The sequence below is a fragment of the Bufo bufo genome, chromosome 3, assembly GCF_905171765.1.
Source record: "Bufo bufo chromosome 3, aBufBuf1.1, whole genome shotgun sequence".
Classification (NCBI taxonomy): domain Eukaryota; kingdom Metazoa; phylum Chordata; class Amphibia; order Anura; family Bufonidae; genus Bufo; species Bufo bufo.
Window position 1 is genome coordinate 644434733 of NC_053391.1, and position 25081 is coordinate 644459813.

The 25081-nt window shown below is 41.6% G+C and overlaps 1 protein-coding gene across 1 annotated transcript in view; it reads left to right on the forward strand.

Moving 5' to 3' along the window:
* The window catches only part of CRYL1 (crystallin lambda 1), a 234080-nt gene extending 210718 nt beyond the window's left edge, over positions 1 to 23362 (forward strand). The window contains exons 5-8 of the mRNA XM_040426222.1: positions 4051 to 4245; positions 11697 to 11802; positions 21323 to 21429; positions 22771 to 23362. Of these exons, the coding sequence (XP_040282156.1) occupies positions 4051 to 4245; positions 11697 to 11802; positions 21323 to 21429; positions 22771 to 22884 (522 nt within the window). The 3' untranslated portion in view covers positions 22885 to 23362. The remainder of the gene's footprint in view (positions 1 to 4050; positions 4246 to 11696; positions 11803 to 21322; positions 21430 to 22770) is intronic.
* Positions 23363 to 25081: the final 1719 nt, after the last annotated feature.

A 25081-nucleotide genomic window follows, 5' to 3' on the forward strand; every position in this document is an offset into this window, starting at 1 on the left:
TTTGTGTGGGTGTAGTGCCGCCTGAACTTTCTTCAGTTTTGGTGAATGCTGCTGAGTGATTAACTAACCATGGCAGCCAGGACTTCAGTAGCGTCCTGGCTGCCATGGTAACCGATCGAAGCCCGGCCATTACGCTGGGACTCGATCGTAATTGCCTGCTGCCACCAATGACGGGGGGGGGGGGAAGGGGGACCATGTCGCCACTGGCCACCAATTATTTTAATACTGGGGGGAGGGCGCACAGGGCGCTGTGATCCGCGCAATTAACCCGCACCTGAGGGGTTAATTGCGCGGGTCACAGCGCCCTGGCGGTATATTCTAACTTCAAGCGTCCCCATCACCATGGGAACGCCTGGTGGTTAGAATATACCATCGGATCTGAGTTAGATCATGAAAACTCAGATCCGATGGTATATTCTAACCACCAGGCGTTCCCATGGTGATGGGGACTCTTGTCGGGGAGGAGTATGCAGAAGGACAATAACTGTACTAATTGGGGGGGGGGGAATGAATATTCAAAAAAATTAATATATGTGATATAGTACTATATATTTGTTTTTTAGAATATTCGTCATATTGTAAGACGAATATTTAGCAACATAGCGAATATTCGTAAATTACACATATATACTGAAATTTCACTAATGTAGCTCTATAATCTTTTTTTATTGTCTAATTTTTTTTGTCTCTTTCTGATTCAGAAAGAGACCAAAAAAATTTGACAAAAAAAAAAGATTATAGCACTACATTAGTGAAATTGCAGTCTATGTGTATTTTACGAATATTCGTTATATTGCTATAACTTAGTTTTTTAGAATATTCGTCATATTCTAAAACAAGAATATATGGCGAATATTCGTAAAATACACAAAATCGCAATACGCGATTAATTAAATCGCATATTATTCGCGATAAATAGCATAATGACGAATATTCGATTTCGACGAATATAAGACGAATATTCAATAGAATATTCACGAAATCGAATATGGCACCTCCCGCTCATCACTATTAAGCATCCGTGGGGCATCCTCAAACGGAAAGTGGAGAGGCACAAGGTCTCTAACATCTACCAGCTTCATGATGTCGTCATGGAGGAGTGGAAGAGGATTCCAGTGGCAACTCCATGCCCAAGAGCATTAAGGCAGTGCCAGAAAATAATGGTGGCCACATGAAATACTGACACTTTGGGCACAATTTGGCCATTTTCACTTAGGGGTGTACTCACTTTTGCTGCCAGCGGCTTAGACATTAATGGCTGTGTGTTGAGTTATTTTGAGGGCACACCAAATTTACACTGTTACACAGCTGTACATGTCACTGACTACTTTACATTGTGTCAAAGTGTCATATCTTCAGTGTTGTCCCATGAAAAGATATAAGAAAATATTTACAAAAATGTGAGGGGTGTACCCACTTTTGTGAGATACTGTAGGTTGTCACAGGTATGTGGAGCCATGCTGATGATGAAGACGCCCTAAATTAGGGCATTTGAGATGCACTCTGGTGTTCCAAATCAATGTACCCCCCCCCCCAGGGGTTAATATCCACGCGTGGCTGAGAGACTAGACGCTGACACATAGATGGTCAATGCAATCTCTAACTTTTATTACATGGGGTAAGCGTATATACATCTTCAGAAGAGGGCAGTCCTCACTGAGGCTTAAACATTGTTTCATTGGTCAAAAAGGAAGAAGAGATAAGAGAGAGGAGATAATTCACCAGCATCTGCGCACTGGGCCCTACTTTGGAATGTGAACTAATGTAAACATCTGGTTACCATCGCCATTTTGTAATGGCTTCTATTCTAACAATAATACTGCATACGTCATATGTGACACTTCAAAGAGGTGCTTCTCTATAGGCAGTGAATAATATATACATATCATCAAGCCATATGATTGGCTTACGCATTCCACCACACTCTATATATGCCTCCCTTGGGACACCTGTACAAGGATGAGAAATCAGACACTGCCCACAGCCCAGCTCTTTGCCCCCCCCCCCCCCTCTCTTCTCCAGTCTTGAAACAAAGAGGGGGGTGGGTGGGTACTTGGAGAAGAAAAAGTTAACTCATTACAATCCTAGATATACAAAAATATAGAATAAAATTCACACATCTTTAACACTGACTTCAGTGCATCCCTCAGCTGCTGGAGAGTGTATGGAGGAAGGATCCATAGAGCAAACAAGATGGTCAAGGTAGTCCCACAGATTCTCAGTTGGATTCATGTCTGGAGAATTAGGGGGCCAGGGTATAGTACTTGGAAGTCTTGGTCATGCTTTTCCAGTCAGTGTTGAACATTGTTTTCCCTGGGGCAGATGGGATCTTCCAGCAAGACAATCAGCATGTTTTGAAGTACATGATCTGCAAGGATGGGTTCATGTTCAAATCGGTTGAGAGTGCCTTCCCCATGGATGAGTGGCCCAGAGAATGCCATGAAAACATTCCCCAGACCATAATGCTGCCACCACCAGCTTGTGTTCTTTCAGCAGTAGTTGCAGGGTGTTTGTTCTGATGTTTCTCACCTGACACACCAACGTCCATCCATTTGATGAAGCATAAAATGGTACTCATCGGAGAAGGAAACCCTCTGTCAGTCCGCGGAGGTCCAATTCCGATACTAACATGAAAATTGAAGCCTTTTCTGCTGATGCAACTTTGTTAGCAGAAGTTAAGTGACCATTCGTCTGCTTCGGAGCCCCATACGCAGTAGGGTTCACTGAACTGTTGTGTTAGGCACACGTCTGTTAGCCCCTGATTCATTTTGGCAGTGAGCTGGTCCACTGCCGGCCCCTTATGTATCTTGCTCCAGTTACTGTATAGTTCCAGGTGGCTGCACAGAACTGATCCTGGGGATAGCAGGTGTCAAACCCCCAACGGTCTGATATACTCAATATCTGAGTACCGGAGAACCCCTTTAAATCATTGTTTTGAATCTGTTTTACATAAGTACTTTCACACTAACGTTAAAGTTTTCTGGTATTGATTTCCGCCAGATTCTTCTAACGCTAGTGTGAAAGTACCCTAATCTCTTATAAGCAGTGGGATAAAGTATTCCAGCATTCAGTATTCATTGGGATTTTGTGTTTTACAAGCTGTACAAGGCAATAAAAATGCTGTTTTGCGTCCTGAACTTGGTAGGCTGCATCTTTTCTGCTTTATTACAAGTCATGACATAACTCTAGAGATGTAGGTTAATTACAACCTATAACATTTAGGATGTTTATGAAAATAGCGATTCCTTTGAGTTCTGCAACCATTCACAGCTACGATAATTCACTGCCACGTTTAGAAAGTAACCAACAAATACTAGATTTCACCTTATGTGCAGAATTATTTTAAATTCTCACTGCCTTTCTAAAGTGACAAGAGAAGTGTACAGGGTAAGGCTAGTTTGATACTAGTGCTAAAATGATATGGCTAGATACTACCTTTCCCCGCCAGAACCCATTGACTATAAAGGGACCCGGTGGGGATACAGCCTGTTTTCAGCATTAGTGGCAGGATTCAGCCAGACAAAAACTGCTGCTTGCCTGAACAGCCTGCCGGATCATATAAGGGCTAGTGTGAAACTAGCCTTAAAAGGGAACCGGTCACCGGGATTTTGTGTATAGAGCTGAGGACATGGGTTGCTAGATGGCCGCTAGCACAATCGAGTCCCCATAGCTGTGTGTGCTTTTTTTGTGTAAAAAAACGATTTGATACATATGCAAATTAACCTGAAATAACCAGGGACAGGACTCATCTCAGGTTAATTTGCATATGTATCAAATCGGGTTTTTTACACAATAAAAGCACACAGAGCTATGGGGACTGGGTATTGCGGATGTGCTAGCGGCGATCTAGCAACCCATGTCCTCAGCTCTATACACAAAATCCCGGTGACAGATTCCCTTTAAGTGGGAATGGGCTATGGCTAGGAATATCTGACAGAAGACAGAAAATAGCCGCTTTCCATCTGGTGGTCTAGTCGGACTATGTGCAAACATAGGTAAGGTCCAGTGGTTCTGTAAATAAAAATTGGTCTCCTTTCTTCTGCTTAACAGGTGAATCCACCATATTATGTTCCCTTGGTTGAATTGGTTCCCCACCCACAGACAGAACCAGTCACAGTGGAGAGAACGTATGCCCTCATGAAGAAAATTGGTCAGTCACCTGTAAAACTAATGAAGGAGACAGATGGGTTTGTGCTGAATCGACTCCAGTATGCAGTGATTAGTGAGGCATGGAGACTTGTCCAGGTACAGTATGTGCACAGTAGACACAATATATAGTGTGATATTATGTGTTCTGCCATTCAGTGGAGACTTTAAAGGGTTTACCAAGAACCAATACCTTAAATCAATTAATTATCCAATTGAAAATAAGCAACTTTGTAATATACAGTACTGGCATTTCAAAAATGTTCACACTTTCCCTTGTCATGTGATTCTGCCAGCAAGATTCTCTCCACTTCTGCCGACATTACATCCATAAGCATCTGCAGGTCAGTGTTCTGGTCCGTCCTCTCGGACGCCACTCACTGTGGGCCAACCTTCCCTTTTCTTGTACTGCGCATGCACCAATAGGTTTCCCTGCATGTGCAGTACCCACCAGCTATTGCACATGTGCCTGATGTTCTTTGTGATATGCATTAGTTTTCATATCTCTTCAACAAGCGGCAGCCAATAGTACTAAACGTAGTGGCCGGCACACGTGTAGGGGAACGATACAGAGCTGGCTGGGTTGCTAGCAATGCAGCATGGTAAATGTAATAAAATGGGACCGGATGTCCAGACACAGATGCAGAACAGAGAAGAACTTGCTCACAAAAAAAGATCAGAGGCTCTACTATGAGCAGAAACATGGAAAACGGTAATGAGTGATACATTATATCATTAATCTGTTAGTTGTATGGTAGATCAACTTTTCGTTGTAATGTCAGAAAACCCCTTTATAATACATGATGGTTATGTGGAGCAAAATCTATTTTTTCATAGGAGGTCATTTTCCCCAGCGGCCAACCTGATATTTTTTTTTCTGGAAAACGTATCCCCAAAAATCATGAATAGACAACAACATTTTTTACGGACACTTTGGAAAACCATAATGAACCAATTGATAACTGTCTATAGATCAGAATACTGATATGAACACATTGGCAACAATTACTATAAACTGTAAAATTATGATAATTAGTAATATATAATAACTATAATCTGTACAAGCTTCTCCACAAATCAAAAATGTAATGGACACTGGAAGAAAGTGCCCTGCTTTATTGGACAGTGTTGGAATTTTGGACATTTGGAGACCCAGCTCATTGGTCCTGCATTTGAATCCTGCCACTTACAACATTTCTCTGTGCAAACATAGACCGGGATTACTGTCAGTGATGAAGTTGCTGGGGGTGGGGGAAAACGTTCAAAAATTTGCTGTGGGGCTTAGTCATTTCTAGTTACGCCACTGTCTATAGCCCTTATCGTTTAACTCGTGACAAGTCATGAACACACATTTAAAGGAGTTTTCCAACTTTTTTATACTTCTGACCTATCCTCTGGATTCGTCACTAGTATCTGATTGGTTGGGGTCCAGTCCAACACCCGCCACCTCCGCCGATCAGCTGTTTTAGAAAACTGCGTCGCTGCCATTTCGCAGCTGACTTTAGGCCAGTGACGTCAAGTTCAGAGGTCATGTGGCCTAGGTGCAGCAATGGCCTAGGTGCACCATTGAAGTGAATAGGACTGAGCTGCGATACCAAGCACAGCCACTAGAAAATGTACAGTGCTGTGGTTGGTAAGCTGGGAGGAGGTCTCCTCAAACAGCTGATCGGGGATTTGAGAACCCCTTTAAGCTAAATTAAGCACTGCTTATGAGCTCTTAATATAAAAGAATTCAGTGAGACTGTAAGAGACAAACCTAGGACTATAGGAGACAAACTTTTGAAAATTTTATTAAAGACCAATTGAAAATTTTATGAGGCTAATCCAGAATCATTATTAGGAACAGTCTGGCTGAGGATGAGACTTATGTGCATATTTTTGTTTGAAGAATTCTTCATATTATACATTTAGACTCTTCCTAGAGCCTACTCTCAAATGTTGAATAAAAATCCCAGCAGTTACCAAATTGTGTCTTAGTAGACTGCTGGGATTTTTCTTTAACTATGTCACAATTAGTTTTCCCACCGCAGCCCCGGGACTGATTGAGTGCTGAGCTTCTTCTGCTGATGTTACTCTCAAATGTTGGCTATTGTGTGTTATATGCATAGTTTGTCCATTCATATGTGAGAACAAACTGGCTGAACATGTTTTCATGATCTTTCAGTGCTAAATATATTGGGCTGAGAACGGTTCACATTCAGGTGAGTTTAACCTTGGCAGAGGAACCAGGCAAGGGTGCCCTCTGTCACCCCTCCTGTTTGCAGCAGCAATAGAGCATTTAGCACTTAGACTTAGGCAGGATGGGGTTTACAGTGGAGTTTCCCTGGGTGGCAGGGAGGACCGTGTCTGCTTATATGCCGACTACCTAATCTTTTTTATGGATAGGGCGGATCATTCACTGCCCAGAGCAATTGAGCTAATTGAAACCTTCGGCCGCTTTTCTGGACTGCATATCAACTGGTCCAAGTCGGCTCTGATGCCCCTTAAACCTGCAGGTTGGCCTACGACATACTGTAATCTCCCAGTGGTAGACCGGTTTAAATACCTAGGAATCATAATAACCAGAGACCCGCCCTTAGCATATACATTGAACACTGAGCCTCTAGCCTCTACATTTGCTAAGAAATTTGCGGTATGGCAATCCCTCCCATCTCAATGATGGGTCGTCTGAACCTCATAAAGATGGTCCTCCTGCCTAAGGCTCTGTATGTACTGGAGCATGCTAGCACGACCGTCCCGAGATGGTTCTTTGACCACCTCCACTCCATGATGTCGACCTTCATTTGGGGAAAGGCTAGAAGGAAATTGGCGCTCCGTACTTTACAGAGGCCCAAACTACAGGGGGAGCGGCACTCCCGGACTTATTCCTGTATTTCCTAGCGGGTCAGTTACGTTACCTCACGACCTAGGTATCCTCACAATCTCTCCCCAATGCAGAATTTTATCTGCAATATTTTCTTCAGATCCATTCCTTATGGCCAGTGTTGGAAGATATTTGTCTGTTCCATGGACGGGCCCTTCTATTACATAGATTGGCCCACCAGGTATGGGAAGCAGCTAAGCTCAAGTCCTATAAAGACCTGTCAGACGCAATACCCCTGTGGGGGAACCCTATGTTTTGACATGATGGAGCTGCATTGTGGAAGGAACATGGGGTACAGACCCTAGGTGACTTATATAAGGGAGGATCTATGAGGTCCTTTTCTCAACTTCAACTTTGTGATGGTTAAATCGTATTCAGACGAGGTCTCGTTTGACATTCATTATACTATTCATTATATTAACCATATCTTTTAAATAACCAACGATTCCCATTTAATTTGGACAATATAATAATGACTTACAAATAGTTTTTACGTTCACGTCTAAGATTTTCCAACTGTTGAACGAGTGTTACAGTCGTTGAGTCACTTGATGCACTTACACTAGACTAATAACATGCTAAATATATCGCCAGCGTTGGAATTTGAGTAATTATTGACTTATGTAATGGACCTTTTAGTCCAAGACCTAGACCTAGGTTCATTTTCAAGACATCTGTTCAATTTTAGGACAAAAATGAAACTTTAAGTGACATTGTTTCCTTACAATTATTCCAACAGATATCATCTACCCCTCACTGTGCCAGTAAACTGACAATGGATTACCTATCTATATAGTTTTATCTCTCAGTGCTGACTGCTACAGAAGGACAGTATTTTGTATTTCATTTTTAATGGCATAGTACTGCCAAAAAGAAACAACCAAGATTTTTTTTAAAAATTTAGTTTTCTATGAATATTGGGGGACATTTATCAAAGCTAATACCCCACTATTGTGGTGTAAGAAAGTCACAAATTATGGCACTAACCATATTTTCGTCATAATTTGCGACTTTACCTGCTTTTTAATGGTTTCTAAAGGGGTGTACAGTGACGTCACATGGCCTCATGGAGCGCCGGCCTCTTCTAACAGCTGATCAGGTGCTGGGTGTCGGACCCCCACCGATCTGATATTAATAATCTATCCATTGTATAGGTCATCAGTATTAATTATTAAATCACCCCTTTAAATTGGGCGCATCTCATTCTGGTCCACAGGGGTTGAAGACTGATAGATTTCCACTATTGAGTAAAAAAAAAAAAACTTTGAGCAAAAATGCAGGTTTACTGCAAGCATTGTGCAGTTCTGGGGTTTCCTCCATTGTTCTGTCTTCCAGACTTGCTCTTCTAGGTTGTGTACGGGTGTGTGAGGTCATTCCTTCTTACCACAGCATTACACAACAAGATCATGGTATTAATACACTCACAGTAATGTACTGCAGTAACCCATGATAGGAGGTCATACCACTGGACTGAAGAAAGTTCCCACGACTGTATTACGAATCCATATGGTACAGATCTCCCTGATCCCATACTATAACTGTTTGTGAAGCTGTATACCAGAGGCAGACTGGGAACATAAAGAGGTATTCCCATCACAGACAATGGGGGTATATCGCTAGGACATGCCCCCGTTTTCTGATAGATGCGGGTTCCACCTCTGTGACCCACACCTACGCCAAGAGTGGACTGGGGAAGGTGGTAGGGATATGCCCCCATTGTCTGTGATGGGAATACCCCTTTAAAGTGGCCCTAGAAAAAAACTAACAGTGGCCCCACATTATAGGCACGTCCAAATTGACAAAAGTCAGGGCCAACATAAGTAGACAGGGCCAGCCATATGGTAGTGCAGCACAAAATACTGCCCCAGCAGAACCAAATACACATTGCAGCTCAAAATACTGCCACCCCCACTGCACCAGTCAACTCTATCCCCGTCCTGAGGAAGGCAATACGGTTGAATGCAGGAGGGCTCTTTCTTCTGCTGGCCAGGTGCATAAGTACCAGATGCTTCAAGTGTTATTTAATGCTGAGCACATCAAATCGCTTTGTACCCGACTGGCGGTCTTGAGAAGGACTTGGACAGCCCCCTGGGCATCGGCCCACGGGGAAATTTCCCTGTACTGTGCTCAGGATGTATTTCATTTAGAGGACAATACAATAGTCTATATTCCAGTTAGGGTCCATTCACACGTCCACAACTGTCTGTGTCTGTGGACAAGAATAGGACATGTTCTATTTTTTTGCGGGGCCGCGGAACGGAAGTGCGGATGCTGACAGCACACTGTGTGCTGTCCGCATCTTTTGCGGCCCCATTGAAAATGAATGGGTCAATTGCAGAACGGATGCGGACCCATTTTGCGGATGTGTGAATGGACCCTTATACGGACTGTAGGGATATCATCTTCCAATAGAACATTTGTATATCGGACTGTAACAAAGAAGGAAGTATGCAAGATTTCATCATGATCTTTCCGTAGCTTTTACACGCAGACCACAGTTAGGCAACGCCCAATGATTCAAGGAACTGAAACAGGGAAATAGGAAATCACACCCACCATTGTTCTGCATACTCATTGTTGAGAGTGTTATTGTCCTTTTACATGGGTCTGGCCAATTACTGGGAATCAGTGTTTACAGAAATACTCGTTCCTGATAATTGGCCCATGTAAAGGTGCCAGCGATCACCCGATGAATGAGCAAACACGTGTTCATTGGGTGATTGCGTCTTTTGGCCAGAACTGAAAATTATCATTTCTGGACAGCAAATCGAGCAGAGATCTGCTGCCCAAAAACAATTAACCGGTATGGGGACAAGCATCGCTGCAGTGATCGCTTGTCCCCATGCAGAGCAGATGACTGCTGCAGGTATACATAAGACAGGTTATCAGTTAAAATATATCAGAAAACCCCTTTAATCCTTTGAGCCCCAGAGTTTTTTTTGTTTTTTTTTTGCGGTTTCGTTTTTCACTCCCTGCCTTTCTGGGGTCAAAACTTTTTTTATTTTTCAATTCACATAGCCGAATGGGGGCTTGAAGTTGCACTTTGTAATGCCACCATTTAATATTGCATACAATGTAGTGAGGAGCTGGAAAAAAAATCCAAATGGGATGAAATTACGAAAAAAATGCAATTCCGCAACATTTTTAATTTTTTTTTCTCAGCATTCACTATGCCGTAAAACTGACCTGTTACTTTCATGTATAGTTTGCCTTGCGTTTTAATACTGAAAAAAAAAAAAAAAAAACTTTAGAAAAATGTTTTTTTTTTCTTTTTTCTTTTTTCTTTTCGTCGCCATATTTTGACCCCTATAACATTTTTTTGTAGTTATGTGTACGGAGCTGTGTGAGGGCTCATTTTTTTTTGGGGCTATCTGTACTTTTTATTGATACCATTTTGGGGTGTGTACACCTTTTTTTATCGTATTTTATTTAAATTTATGTGGGAGATGAAGCGACCAATACAAACGGTAAATCTGCCAGTTTGACTCTTTTTCTGTTTCGCTGTTTGCCTTATGGGATAAATATTTTAAGATCTTAATAGTATGGGCGTTTTCGCACATGGCAATGCTCAGGATTTGTATTTTTTATTGTTTATGTATTTTTATATTCATTTTGGGAAAGGAAGTGATGTGAATTTTATTTTTTTCTTTAAAACCTTTATTTTATAAAAAAAATATTTTTACACTTTTTTTTATAGTTCCCATAATATAGTTCCCATAGGGAACTATAACAAGCAATCATCAGATTGCTTCTCTCATACACTCCAATGCATTAGTATTATACTGTGTTCTTATGGAGCCCTGCCACAGGCATGCGCTCTGTAGGAACCAGTGTGCGGCAGCCTCTTGTCACTCAGGAGGACAGAGGCTGCCACACAGTGCATCCAGCCCCTCCAATCCTCGCCGGGGGGGGGAGCCGGAACACACCCAGAAGCGAGCGCTTCTGGATTTTTGCGCTTCCAGATACCGTGTTCATGTTTGACCACGGCATCTAAGGGGTTAAAAGTCTACGATCGGCATTATCGCCAGTTGAGTGCATAATTCCTGCATTATGCAAAACAACATAACTGCTTGTCCCCATTGCCGGAGATGGGGTTTCTAGACACTCCTGTTATCTTATATTCCTGCAGTTCTTCATGCTCAATGGGTGGTTAGTGCTGTTGCCTCTAGACTCTGAGAAAGGCATCTCCTTAGGGGCGGACTGGCTGCTGTCCAGGTACATAACAGTCTGATGCTCTCCGGAATTAATTACCATCGTCACTGTGGTGGGGGAAGCAGTATTTTATGCTGCACTGTGGTATTTAGTTCTTCTGGGGTGGTATTTTGTGCTGCACTATGAGATTGCTGGCACCACCTACTTCTGTTGTCTCTGCCTACTTCTGTTGCCCTACCTTATGTGAATTTGATCTCTCCTACAACATTGGGTCAAGTTTTGTCTTTTTTCCAGAGTCTCTTTAAGTTCCCAGTCCTCCCCTGCATCATCACCTGGATGGAGTTTGTATGGTCCCCCATGCCCACATGAGTTTCATCTAGGATTTTAAGCAAGCAGAGGGACTTATATGAGTGAATATAATATGTCTTTGGTGCTGCTTAGAAATCAATGCTGTAATAAAATAAAATTTTTAATGAAGTTGTCTCAGTGAGAATAGATTTTTTTTACTTTCTATTGCTGCGGTCTTTTGAAACAGGATGGAGTGATTTCACCGAGGGACGTGGACATCGTCATGTCTGAAGGTCTGGGAATGAGATATGCTTTTCTTGGTCCTTTGGAAACCGCGCATCTCAATGCAGAAGGTATTATCATGACGAGAAGTAAAATCTGCAATACATAACACTCTATAACATTGCACTGTCATTGAATTAATAGCTTCTTTCTTTTTTTTTCACCTGAGCATATGTCTTATTATACAGGCTTTTATCACTGCATTATAAGTCATAATGACCACAAATGAACATTTACTGGCTTACCTCCACCCATGGTAAAAAAAAAAAAATTATAAACCTAATTTACATTGTATGATTGTAGGTATATTTCTCAACTCTTTCTTATGTATAGTTGCCTGACTTTTACATAAAATATATGAGTAAGTCCATCCTGACGGAAGAGCAGGTGTAACACAGACACCACGTACCTGAGCAATATCACTTCTTGTACAGCAGCCTGCAGATTGTGCAAAAGCACTTTTAAAGGGAATGTGTCATGTATAATTTTTTTCAGGCAGTTAAATAGTGACAATTTCTTTTTTCTAATCATTTCATTTATCATATTATTTCCTGATTGCAGATTTTTGTATTCTATTACCTGAACATGAATATGGAAGTAGCCATCTTGGCTGAGCTGTTGTTAACTGCATTTAGAGATAGGCTTTACAGCAGGGCCATAGACACAATAGACAAGAGTGGACCCTCATTGGCTTTGATGGCAGTTTTCTAGGCATGCTCTGTGACCTGTGCAGAGGTCAGGAGGGAGTAGATAACCTACGATATTGCAGTGGCCAGGTTTGGGGTGGCCCTAACGCTGTGCTGGGTCCCCCAGACACCGTTGAGGTATCACTACGTGTCGCTGCTCTCTGGAAGGGATGGTAAGGCATGGTGAACCCAATTGGGAATTAAGTTCAGAGAGTCAGGGTCTGCAGTTTACCAGTGTGCTTCTTTACTGGAGGAATACAGGCAAGGTATAGGGCTTGCTTCTCCAGTTTCCTCCCTGACAGAAGAAGGGTTTGATGCTGAGGAAAGTCCTTAGCTAGCTGTCCCTCTCTCTCTCAGTAGGCTGGTACCCTGGCCAAAGGTTAGTGATCCAGGGTCTGTGGCTGATTGTCCCTGTCTCAGCGTCGTCTTCTGGTCAGTCAAGTAGTCTGGCAGAGTCTCTTCTTCTATGCACTGATCCTTAACTGCTGAACACTAGGGGCTCTGACTTCTCTCCTTATATACAGTTTCTAGCAGAACTAGAACCTTATAGTAGGAGGGTGGAGTGGAGAAACTCAGCACAAACAAATACAATGTTACAATTCTGGTCTCTCATAGACTTGCATTAGAGCTTCGGTGATACTCAATGGCAATGAAACAACAGTTTTGCCAGACAAAAACAGGTTTTCAGACATAATAACATAGCAGCACGTGGCATTCAAAAGATCAGTCTGTCTGGTTTTGGTGGTAAACAAGTCTGGCTTTTTCCCTCCAAAACATGCTCTTCTTTAAACCATATGGTAACTGTGGAAAATTACTAGCTTCTCATTATTATCTAGAAAGTCCCCAAAGTCTCTCAGGGTTTATTAATCACACTGCAAATGAACAGGATAGATAACACAACAAACATATAAAATGCAGTTACACAGTATTAAACAGTATAAGTTAACCCTATAAAGTGAAATAAAGTAAGGTTGAAGACTTTGCATATGGGAAATAGGGGCAAATGTCCACAAATCTCCAAACTTCAAAGTATCCATGCAAAGTATCTATCTATCTTTTATATGATTTATGTTGTTCTAATACTGTGAGATTACTACTGAAAAGGGATCTGTGCAGACTAAGTGGCCAAAGTGAAAACTACAGGATTTTAGGATTTGTTTTATATGTGGCGACATGGAAAATTTAAAAATAAAACCAACAGAAATTATAAAAAAAATAGGTTTAACATTTTTTTTTTTAAAACTTGATTTAAATAATGTCATTTTTTATGACACATTTTCTTTAAAGCCACACATACAGCCAGAAAATGAAAACTCGCCTGGGCTTCTGAATGTATATGTGCAGTAACTGTGTACTGTATATCCTTCCTCCATTCAGCCATATGTACGCCAGAGTTGCTGCTATGTCTGCCACTGAAATTAGCTTCTCCCCTGTCAGCAATGATAGCAGTCAACTGGCCGGTTCCTAGGTCTCTTGATCACAGCAGAGCCTACAGGTGTACATCTGTATATACTCATACCATTGGCTTACTTTCTATTCTGCCTCCACTCTCTCAACCCTCCTACTAATGATGATAGGCCGGGTTCACGTCACCGTTTATGTTTACGTTTTTTTCTGATCCATCAGAAGAACAGTAATATAAAGAAGAAAATGGATCCTTTCTTTTAAGCATCCGTTATGCACAGTTGGCATCCATTTTAGCCATTTCCGTCTGAGATACGTTATTTTAGACAGAAAAAAAATTCCTGTATGCAGGACATCTCTGGGACCTGCTCTTATATCTATAAGCATGCACGGCCACTCTCTATTCACTGCTATTGGACATCCGAAAATAGCTGAGCCATAGAAGTGTATGAGGAGCATGCATTGCATGTGCAGTCCGCTCTCTTTCGATATGCCACCAATGTCTGAGATGACACAACCAATTTAATGGGAAAAATTGTCCTTTTGACTGGGATAACCTTTAATCCCACATTCCTGACAGTTTGCATCTCTATAAGCATGCGGTTGATATGTCTGTCATCTCCACCAAATGTGATGTGAATCTATATATCTAGTTTAGCGCACTGAATTAGGGAAGCCCAAGAATATCACGTGTGAGATTTCAGTGGTATATGTACCAGTTAGGACGGTAGTTCATATTTGAATCAAATATGGAGATGTCAGTAGCTTAATATTATGATGTCATGGGTCAGGTTTCTGTGTCCTATCTTATCCTTTGTTCTAAAGGTGAAGAATGTCTTGTACATCCTTTGGGACCTTTGGCTAAAAGGTAAATTGGACTGAATCCTAAAGACAAAATAAACCTGACAATGAGTGCACCAGACTCTGGTCAGACAGAAACCTGAGTGCTGAATAGACTATAATGTTGTAGTTTAGGGAAAGAAGAATTTGTTCTTTATTTTAGCGAGAGTAGCAACAAAATAGGATCTAATAGTAGAACATGATAGTAGTGTGAACTGATTCCTCTGCTGATGTTGCCTGTGATCTGTGTACAAGTCCCAGAGCTTTTCATTCATGTAACTAAGAAGCACTGATGATGGGAACAGTGAGTTACACTTACTACTAATTATACTGCAAGATTTATTTCTTAAAGGTCATATCCACCTTTGCAACCAGTAAAAAAAGGCAACTTTACAAAATAGTCTTGATTTGAAAATATTCGACCATTTTGAGTATGCAGCTACTATCTAGATCCTTGTGTCTCCATGGTAACAGACTACAAACTCCAAGCAGTCAGATCCTGCAGTCATGCTCCCTTCCTTTTGTCGCCTTAAAGAATTTTTTTAAGTTATTTTTTAATTTTCCATATCAATATCTATATTTAAACAGAAAACATAAATCCACAGTTTTCACGCTGGCTACTAAGCATAATAACAGGTGCCACTTCTTAGTCTGTACAGATCACTTTACTGCAGTTATCTGCTTATCATCGCAGTGTCATTATATCACCTCTGTGTATAGATAAGACAGGATCCACCATTCACAATATGTAATATCACAGCTTATCAGCTCCCTCCTGACCTCTGCACAGGTCACAGAGCATGCCTAGAAAACTCTCCCATGGAAGTCAATGAGGTCCCCTTGTGACCATTGTGTCTATGGACCATGGGGCTGCCGTAAAGCAGTTTTTGTTAATGCTCTCTAAATGCTGTTAAGAACAGTTCAGACAAGGTGGCCGTCTCCATAATCATGTTCAGGAAATACAATAAAGAAATATGTAATCGGAAAATTAAAACAGATTTTAAAAAAGCATGTGCGTTACTATGTGGCAGGGGCATTGTTAGGGTCTCAAAAGATCCGGGGCCCAAGCCTCAATAAATATGGCCCAACTCTCGAAGTCAACCAACCTACCCCCCCCCCCCCTGCAAATACTAGCACTGAAGACATTTTACTGTACTTGCTATACAGCAGCACATACCTGTTACATCCAGTACCTCTCAGTTGACTTCTCATCTGATGTAGATCTTCTCTGTCATCATCTTCTCCATTCAGTTCGGACAACTTCTCTCTGCTGCCTCGTCTCTGCAAAATATGACACACGGACATCTTAGCTTCCTCACTTTTCTATCCTCATCCCCCAACCTGGAATCCCAACACTGTTATCCTGTTGCTCGCTGTGCTCCCCAATACCCCCAAATACTATCCTGAAGAATAATGAGTGCCATACAGATAATCTTCCCCATAGTAATAGTGCTCCTCATAGTCCCACCAATAGTAATTCCCTTCTAGAATGCCCTCATTAGTAATACTGCCCCCTACAGTGCTCCCAACCGTGACAGTGCTTCCCAAGAATGCCTCCATTTGTAGAAGAGCCCTCCAGTATTTATAATACCCTCACAGAGCCCCCCAGTAGAAATAAGGCCCCCATAGTGCTCTTAGTAGAAATAAGGCGGATCTATAAGTCCCTCCTATAGAGCCCCCAGTAGTATAAGAACGTCTATAGTGTCCCCTACAGTGCCCCCAGTATTTATAATGTCCCCTACTGTTATATTGCTCGCCCTAAAGTGCCCCCAGTATTTATATTGCCCCCTACTGTTATAATGCTCTCCCTGAAGCTCCCCCAGTATTTATACTATGCACACTGTAGTTATATTCCTCCCTTTAGTGTCGTCAGAAATTATAATTCCTCAGCCCTTCCACCATACAGTCCAATGTAAATAACATTATTTCCCTCCCTCTGCCATAGAGTCCCATGTAAATACCATCACACCATCTCTCCAGCCCCCTCCAATATACACTCCCGTGTAAATAACATCCCTCTCCATCTACAGCCCCCTCCAAAATACAATCCCATGTAAATAACATCACACCATCTCTCCTGCCTCCTCCAAAATACAGTCCCACGTAAATAACATCACCCCTCCCCAGCCGCCTTCAACATACAGTCCCATGTAAATAATATCACCCCCTCAATATTCAGTCCCATGTAAATAACATCACTCTCTCCCCAGACACCTTCAACATACAGTCCCATATAAATGAAATCACCCCCTCCCCAGCCATCCCCAACATGCAGTCCCATGTTAATAACATTACCCCTCAACCTTCAGTCCCATGTAAATAATATAATTCCCTCCCACAGCCGCATTTAACATATATTCCCATGTAAATAACATCACCATGCCCTAGCCAACTCCAACTTGTATTCCCATGTAAATAACATCACTCCACCCCACTGTCCCATCATGTAAACAACTTCTCTCCCTTCAGCCCTAACAAACAGTCCCAGTTAAATAACTACAACTCCCAGCATTGCTCTGCCTCTCCCTTCACTTCCCTCTCCTCATGTAGCAGACATCACCACAGGTTCTTCCCAGGAATTCTCTACACTGCTGAGCCGTCCTCTCCTGCACTGGTCACATGATGGTGACATCATCGCAAGTCCTTTTCGGCTACTGCATTTAGAACTGATCACATGATCTGTGATGTCACCAGAGGTCGTCCTTCAGCTCTTGCAGGGCATGAGATTCAATTTTATTGCCCTCCTGAGGATGGCAACACAGTTCGATCTATCTAACATTCAGGGCCTGGGACAAAACATCAGGGGCCCAGGCCCCGAATGTATTAACCTAGCAACGCCCCTGCTATGTGGTTTTAACTGGCAGATAAAAATTTTGGTGACGCATTTCCTTTAAGTTAGCAATAAGCAGGGGACGGATGAAAGGTGGGTTGTTTGCAGGATCACACAACAATTAGAGAGAAATTTGTAGTCTGTAATCACCAGAGACTATTCTGCATAGGAGCTGTGCACATAGGGTGGCCAGACGTCCGGTTTTAGGTTTTTAGACTCCTGGTCCAACGTCCGGCGCAAGGCCAGGACAGACGGCCAGAAGTCCTCCTTTTTTGTTATAATACGTGACGGGACCGCTCAGGCATGGTCACTTTAAGGAGGCAGGGTCACGTTTGGATCACTGTGACTGCGCGCTTACGTCAGCGCGCTCTGCAGCTGCACCGGCCAATTAATTCTGGTTTGTGCAGGCGGAGACAACTAGTCGGGAACAGAGGAGCGTGGCTGAGCGGAACGGGACCTGTGTGCTGTGGTCTGCGGTGCCACTCCAGTCACAAGCATTACTCTTTTGAGTCTGACTGCCACTGCCCAACACCCTGCCTCAACTCACGCTGGGCGCTCTCAGTCTCTAGTCTCTCTTTGCCAACCAGTCAGCGACGTGTCTACTACTAACTGAGCCTTCCCTTCACTAATGCTACCTCCACCCAGCCAGACCCAGAGGCAGAGCGCGCCGCCCACACGAGCCGAGGCAACCAATCTAGTTGGTAACTTATTATTATATATACAGTACAGACCAAAAGTTTGGACACACCTTCTCATTCAAAGAGTTTTCTTTATTTTCATGACTATGAAGGCATCAAAACTATGAATTAACACATGTGGAATTATATACATAACAAACAAGTGTGAAACAACTGAAAATATGTCATATTCTAGGTTCTTCAAAGTAGCCACCTTTTGCTTTTATTACTGCTTTGCACACTCTTGGCATTCTCTTGATGAGCTTCAAGAGGTAGTCCCCTGAAATGGTCTTCCAACAGTCTTGAAGGAGTTCCCAGAGATGCTTAGCACTTGTTGGCCCTTTTGCCTTCACTCTGCGGTCCAGCTCACCCCAAACCATCTCGATTGGGTTTAGGTCCGGTGACTGTGGAGGCCAGGTCATCTGGCGCAGCACCCCATCACTCTCCTTCATGGTCAAATAGCCCTTACTTTCAAAGTTTTCCCAATTTTTCGGCTGACTGACTGACCTTCATTTCTTAAAGTAATGATGGCCACTCGTTTTTCTTTACTTAGCTGCTTTTTTCTTGCCATAATACCAATTCTAACAGTCTATTCAGTAGGACTATCAGCTGTGTATCCACCTGACTTCTCCTCAACGCCACTGATGGTCCCAACACCATTTATAAGGCAAGAAATCCCACTTATTAAACCTGACAGGGCACACCTGTGAAGTGAAAACCATTTCAGGGGACTACCTCTTGAAGCTCATCAAGAGAATGCCAAGAGTGTGCAAAGCATTAATCAAAGCAAAAGGTGGCTACTTTGAAGTAGTTTCACACTTGTTTGTTATGTATATAATTCCACATGTGTTAATTCATAGTTTTGATGCCTTCAGTGTGAATCTACAATTTTCATAGTCATGAAAATAAAGAAAACTCTTTGAGAAGGTGTGTCCAAACTTTTGGTCTGTACTGTATATGAGCAGTTTTTCCCCCGGCTGGCGTTGGGGCGTGGCTTCACGTGGTAGGCGTGGTTTGTCGGTTTGGGTCCGGCTTTCTTGGGTGAAGCCAGTGGCCACCCTATGTGCACATGAAATGGTTGAATATTTGAATTCAGAATTATTTGCAAAATTGCTTTATTTAATTTAGGTGCACTGAAGAGACGGTCTCTTTTATAAGTAGGGAATTTTGATATATGCATTTTCCTATCCTTATCAGACCAAGAGTGATCCATCAGCAGAGCAGACAGCCATAGTTCCTAGTCATTTTCTCTAAAACCTTCAGCAGTATTCAGAAAGTCACCTGCAGCAGTTTATGGTGCAGCAAATACAGACTTAAGGTGGCTTTACACTATGAGCGCTCATTCCTGATAATCTGCCTATGTAAAGGTGTCGCCAGTCACCTGATCAATGAGCGAAATGCTTGTTCATCGGTGAAACAATCGTTCATTCGGATGCCTCAATCTTTATTTCTGACAGCACTTTTGCACAGCACAATCTGCAGCCCAGTACCAATGAATCTGCATGAGGATGAGCTATAGCAGTAGTCATCACTCATCTCCATACAGTGGAATTGATTGCTGCATGTACAGTATATAGAGCAGGCAGTTATCGGGAGGGAATGCTTTCTTCCCAACAATCGCCTGCTTCATTGGGATGTGTAAACCGGTCTTTGTCTCCTGATAAGGAAAGTAGTAGGAAATTGAATTTCCCAGCGCCTCCCCTGATCTATTGTCTGAGTGTTTCTACTCATCAAGGAAGTGCGTCCATTACTTTAGATAATTGTAAGTGTTGACTTAGAGGAAATGTGTCACCAAAATTTTTAGCTGCCAATTAAAACCAGTTACCAACACATATCCTGTTTACTAATTGGATTTTTTTTTTCTGGCTACAGATTTTTTTATTCCATTTCCTGAATATGATTATGGGGGCAGCCATCTTGCCTGAGCTTTTCTTAACAGCATTTAGAAAGCTAAAAGGGGTTTTCTCTCTTCAGCAAGTGGCATTTATCATGTAGAGAAAGTTAATACAAGGCACTTACTAATCTATTGTTATTGTCCATATTGCTTCCTTTGTTGGCTTGATTAATTTTTCTATCACATTATACTCTGTTTGTTTCCATGGTTACGACCACCCTGCAATCCATCAGTGGTGGTCATGCTTGCACACTATAGGGAAAAGTGCTGGCTTCTCTGGAGGCCGGGACTGTGAGACCACACATAGGCTAATGCTTTTTCCTTTAGTGTGCAAGCACTGCCACCACTGCTGGATTGCAGGGTGGTCGTAACCATTTAAATGAGCAGAGTATAATGTGATAGAAAAATTAATCAAGTCAGCAAAGGAAGCAATATGGACAATCACAATACATTAGTAAGTGCCTTGTATTAACTTCCTCTACATGATAAATGCTATTTGCTAAAGTGAGACAACCCCTTTAAGAAAATTGCTGCACGGCAGCCCCATGGGCCATAGACACAATGGTCAGGAGGGGACCTCATTGACTTCTTCTAGGCATGCTCTGTGACCTGTGCAGAGGTCATTGTACGAGGAAAGAATAGATAAGCCTTGATAATCATCTAGTGTGAATAGTGGATCATGTCAGCGGTGTACAAGGGTACATATTCAACAGTGCTATAGACACCGTACTATAGACTACAGGTGCCTTTTTTTGTAATTAAAATGAGAGAATAATAAAGTATATTACAAAAATGAATTATATGGCATTTAGAAAGGTTTTTTTTTTTTTTACTAAAGGAGTTCTTTGGGCTCACCTATATTAATGACCTATCCTCAGGATAGGTAATCAATATCAGATCGGCTGGGGTCCGACACTCAGCACCCCTGCTGATCAGCTGTATGAAGAGACGGCTCTCTTCCTGCTCTCTTCCTTCTATAGCAAAGCAGTGGTGAGCAGGAAGGGAGATGGCACGTGTGCACTGCACGCACCGTCTCCTCATACAGCTGATCAGCAGGGGTTCCGGGTATCGGACCGCCCCGATCTGATATTGATGACCTGTCCTGAGGAGAACCCCTTTAAACTTGTTCACTTTAAGTATTGAAACATATTCTTCTTTCTGTTCTAAACGTTATAAACTAATTATATATATATATAGATATTTAATTCTTATTAAAAAAAGGTTATTGCCCTCCAAGACTAAACTATTAATCTGTTCCAGGCTTTGAAAGCTACTGTGAACGCTATGGAGAAGGGATAAAACGAGTCTTGGAAACTTTTGGACCAGTTCCAACTTTTTCAGGTGAAGTTGCAAAGAAAATTGACCAGGTATGTATCAAGTACTGCCTGTAACAGCAATGTCCTGGTATAGATGCATAACCACAGTTCATTAGTATACTTTAAGGGGTTTTCCTATTTGTACCAACAGTCTTTAAAATAATCCTTTATGGAGGTTGCTGTAATTTTGTAATGTATTTCTTTACCTTTATTGCTCCTGTCTCCTGTTCTGGGTGATGGTCACATGACCATGTCCATGCCGCTCTTTTTTATTTCCTGTAATGTTATGTCTGTGGGCAATGCAGTGATAGGGGAGTGTCTATGTAACTAGCTGGGTGGGAGTAGCTATACCTGAACTTCAAGTACCTATTTTGTAAGCATAATAGGAAAAAAAATAAAGGTTATTACGGTATTTTTTTTATTTTTTTTTTAACAAAATATATGAACAGCAAAGAAATTACAGATAAATAGGATTTAAGATTTTGGCATGGACTATTGGTGAGACATCACCATATTCTGGCTGATGAGGCCCCAATTGAAAAAAAAAGTTTAGGGTTTTAAAGCAAAAATCATGGAAAACATGTAGTAAATCACAGACTGCACCGTGGGAATGCACCCTTTGAGTTGAAGCTGCCAAATGATTTTCATGAGTGAATAAATAGTGAAAGATCTCTGCTACTCGTAAGTTGTCCGATACAAGTGTCATCCGGCACCTGGGAACATGTGTCACATCAGATAAGTGTAAAAGCTGAAAGCAGAGTTATAAGGGGAAACAGGAGTCTGAAGGTGGCGATACGTTCGGGTACGTTCAAACAACTGGTTTTGAAAACACACTTTTAAAATTAGCGCGGGATCCACGTTGATTTTAAAAGCTTTTTTTTTGTGCATGAGCACTCTACTGTACCATTATATAGCTCTGATTCATATGCGGCCTGTTCCATTGGACTCCATATATCTGAAGGTATTCTCTTGTGGTAGTATATTTCCGTACATACAGAGCCTGTACTGTATGGCCAACAATAAGGAACTCAAAGCCCTGGACATCACCAGTCAGTATAGTGATACCTAGTAAATCTGATGATGACTTCACAACATTTGTTGAATCAGATTCTGTGGAATCCACCAGTGTATACGTGTAAATACGTGTTCATCAGTGGACCAAGTATTAGCAGTTTCATACAATTTCGCATACATTTCCTTCCCACCTTCTTCTGTAGACTCGCTAATTTGTGTGCAGATGAAATGTGGACCTATTTGTTGCATCATTATCTTGGATGGGCAGCTACTCGAGCATCGCTTCCAAATTGTAAGACGGAGACAATAGCTTGGATTGTATCCATGTGAGGCATCTTGACAAGAGCTGATTCAATCCATATTTCATGTTTTTTGCAGGCATTGTGGGACGACCAGACCGATAAACCTGATCAGCTTAAAGCACGGAGAGAATGGAGGGATGCATGTCTGAGTCACCTAGCCAAGCTGAAGAAAGAAATGAAAAATAATTAATTAATGTTTGCATTTAGATGATTCAAAATGTAATTCGGTGCACAGTTTGCCCTTGGCTCCAATACGTACATTTGCTGCAAATAGGCAACACAGTGTATTGTATTGCATCAAATAGAATACAATGAATATAACTCGAGTGACAAGATCTACTGCTTCTGATTTGTTTATAGCATTGCTTTAGATGACTATGTGCTTCATGTCTGATTATATGCCAATGTATAGGATAGTTTGTATAATAGGGACCAATTACACAAACTAGTGTTTTCCATTGAACAAATATTTAACAAATTTGCATTTTCTTTACTGAAGAAAGCAGTGTTTTCTTGGGAAACCTCCCCTATAGGGTGTTTCATTTTTCCAAAGATGTGATTTTCATATGACTTTGCTTACGCCCCGAGTCTCAGTGATGTAAAATATATATATGCCAAATTTCAAGAAGATTGGATAATATTTGGTTGTTGCACACATTGATCACTTTTATTACTACTCTCACTCCTGTACCTAGGAGGTTGGTCTAAAAACGACTTCAGTTTCAGGATCCCAGGGGCTCTGCATCAAGCAAGGTGTATGGCAAAGGCAATATATGCACTTAAAATTGTCCTCTTCACTAAACAGTTGAATATTCCTCAACGAGAATTGAAAGGAATGAAACGAGTTGCACATTTTGTCAGCCTCATATATGTTCGCTTTTTGCACGAGGCAATTGTAAGTCGATGGGCTCCAAAGAATGATTTGGATATGCTACAGCTTCTGAGCACTTACCCAGATGCAGATGTCAAAAAAGTGCTCTCACAGTGGCTAAGAGACACCTTTGGTATCTGTCAGAAACAAACGTAGGATTGGCTTTTTTGGACGAACGTATTACTTAGGCTGTTAAGGAAAATATGACAAAAAAATTTGAAACCAAACCAACAAAGAAAAAGGAAATGAAACGATTAGAGGGTAAAAACCTAGTTTTTGAAGGAAAAGACCTGAGCCATCTCGTTACTAATAAAACAAAGAGGTTCTTTGAATTGTTTGCGATCCACTACATGACAGAATACTGCAGCGATTCTCTAAGAAGCCATGTGAACGCTCTTAAGGTGGTCAACGATACCGCAGAAAGAGGAATTGCTCTGATAAAAGTTTAACGAATCGGTCAGGGACGAACAACAAAAACAATACTTGTTGAGGGTAGTCGAGCGTCACGGAAAAGTCGTCACCAAGCTAACAAAAGAAGGGATTGCATCGTTCAAAGTTGATTAATATAACACGTTTTGCCTATCATACTAGCTATTAATCTTAGTGTCTAGTTTTAATATTATTTTAAGTTTGTGATTTCTAGTTTTCCCAATAAAAGTAATTAACATTGAAAAATCTTATTTTTTGCCTACTTTTACAAAACGGATCAAAGTGTGCAACCTCTGAATATTATCCAATCTTCTTGAAATTCGGCTTATATATATTTTACATCACTTAGCCTCGTAAGCAAGGTCTGCAAAAACTTTACATTTTATTATTTTCCATTACAAAATGAAACACCCTACTCCCCTATTACAAGCTGCTAGTAGCAATCACTTACTTTTATAGCTTTTGTTGATTACATGGTGCTAGACTTAAAGGGGTTCTCCAGGAATTAAAAAAATGAAAATACTTAAATATTATTTTATAATAAATATATTTCCAAATACCTTTCATTACTTAGACTGGCTTGTTTTGTCTAGGAAGCAATCATTAGGAGAAATATGGCCGCCGTCCTATAAGTGCACACAAAACCTGTCCTAATCACACAGGAGGACAAGTTACTTCACCACAATGAGCCATAGTGCTGCCTCATCCTCCTCTCTGCTCTGCTTGTCAGGAATCATGATCCTGAATACAGGTGAATCTCTGTGGGAATGGAGAAGATGAGGAGACATGAAGTACAGAGAGGATGGTGAGGTGTGGCTAATGAGCAGCAGCTATTATATGTAGTCTCCATTACCACAGCCTGTCCTGTCCGTCCTCTCTGTACTTCATGTTTCCTCATGAACTCCATTCCTATATCATCTGTATTCCGGATCATAATCCCTGACAAGCAGAGCAGAGAGGAGGATGAGGCAGCTATTTACCTCAGTGTTGTAAAGTAACTTGTCCTCATGTGTGATCAGGACAGGTTTTGTGTGAACTAATGGGACAGCAGCCATTATTTTCCCCCTGATGATTGCTCCCCAGACAA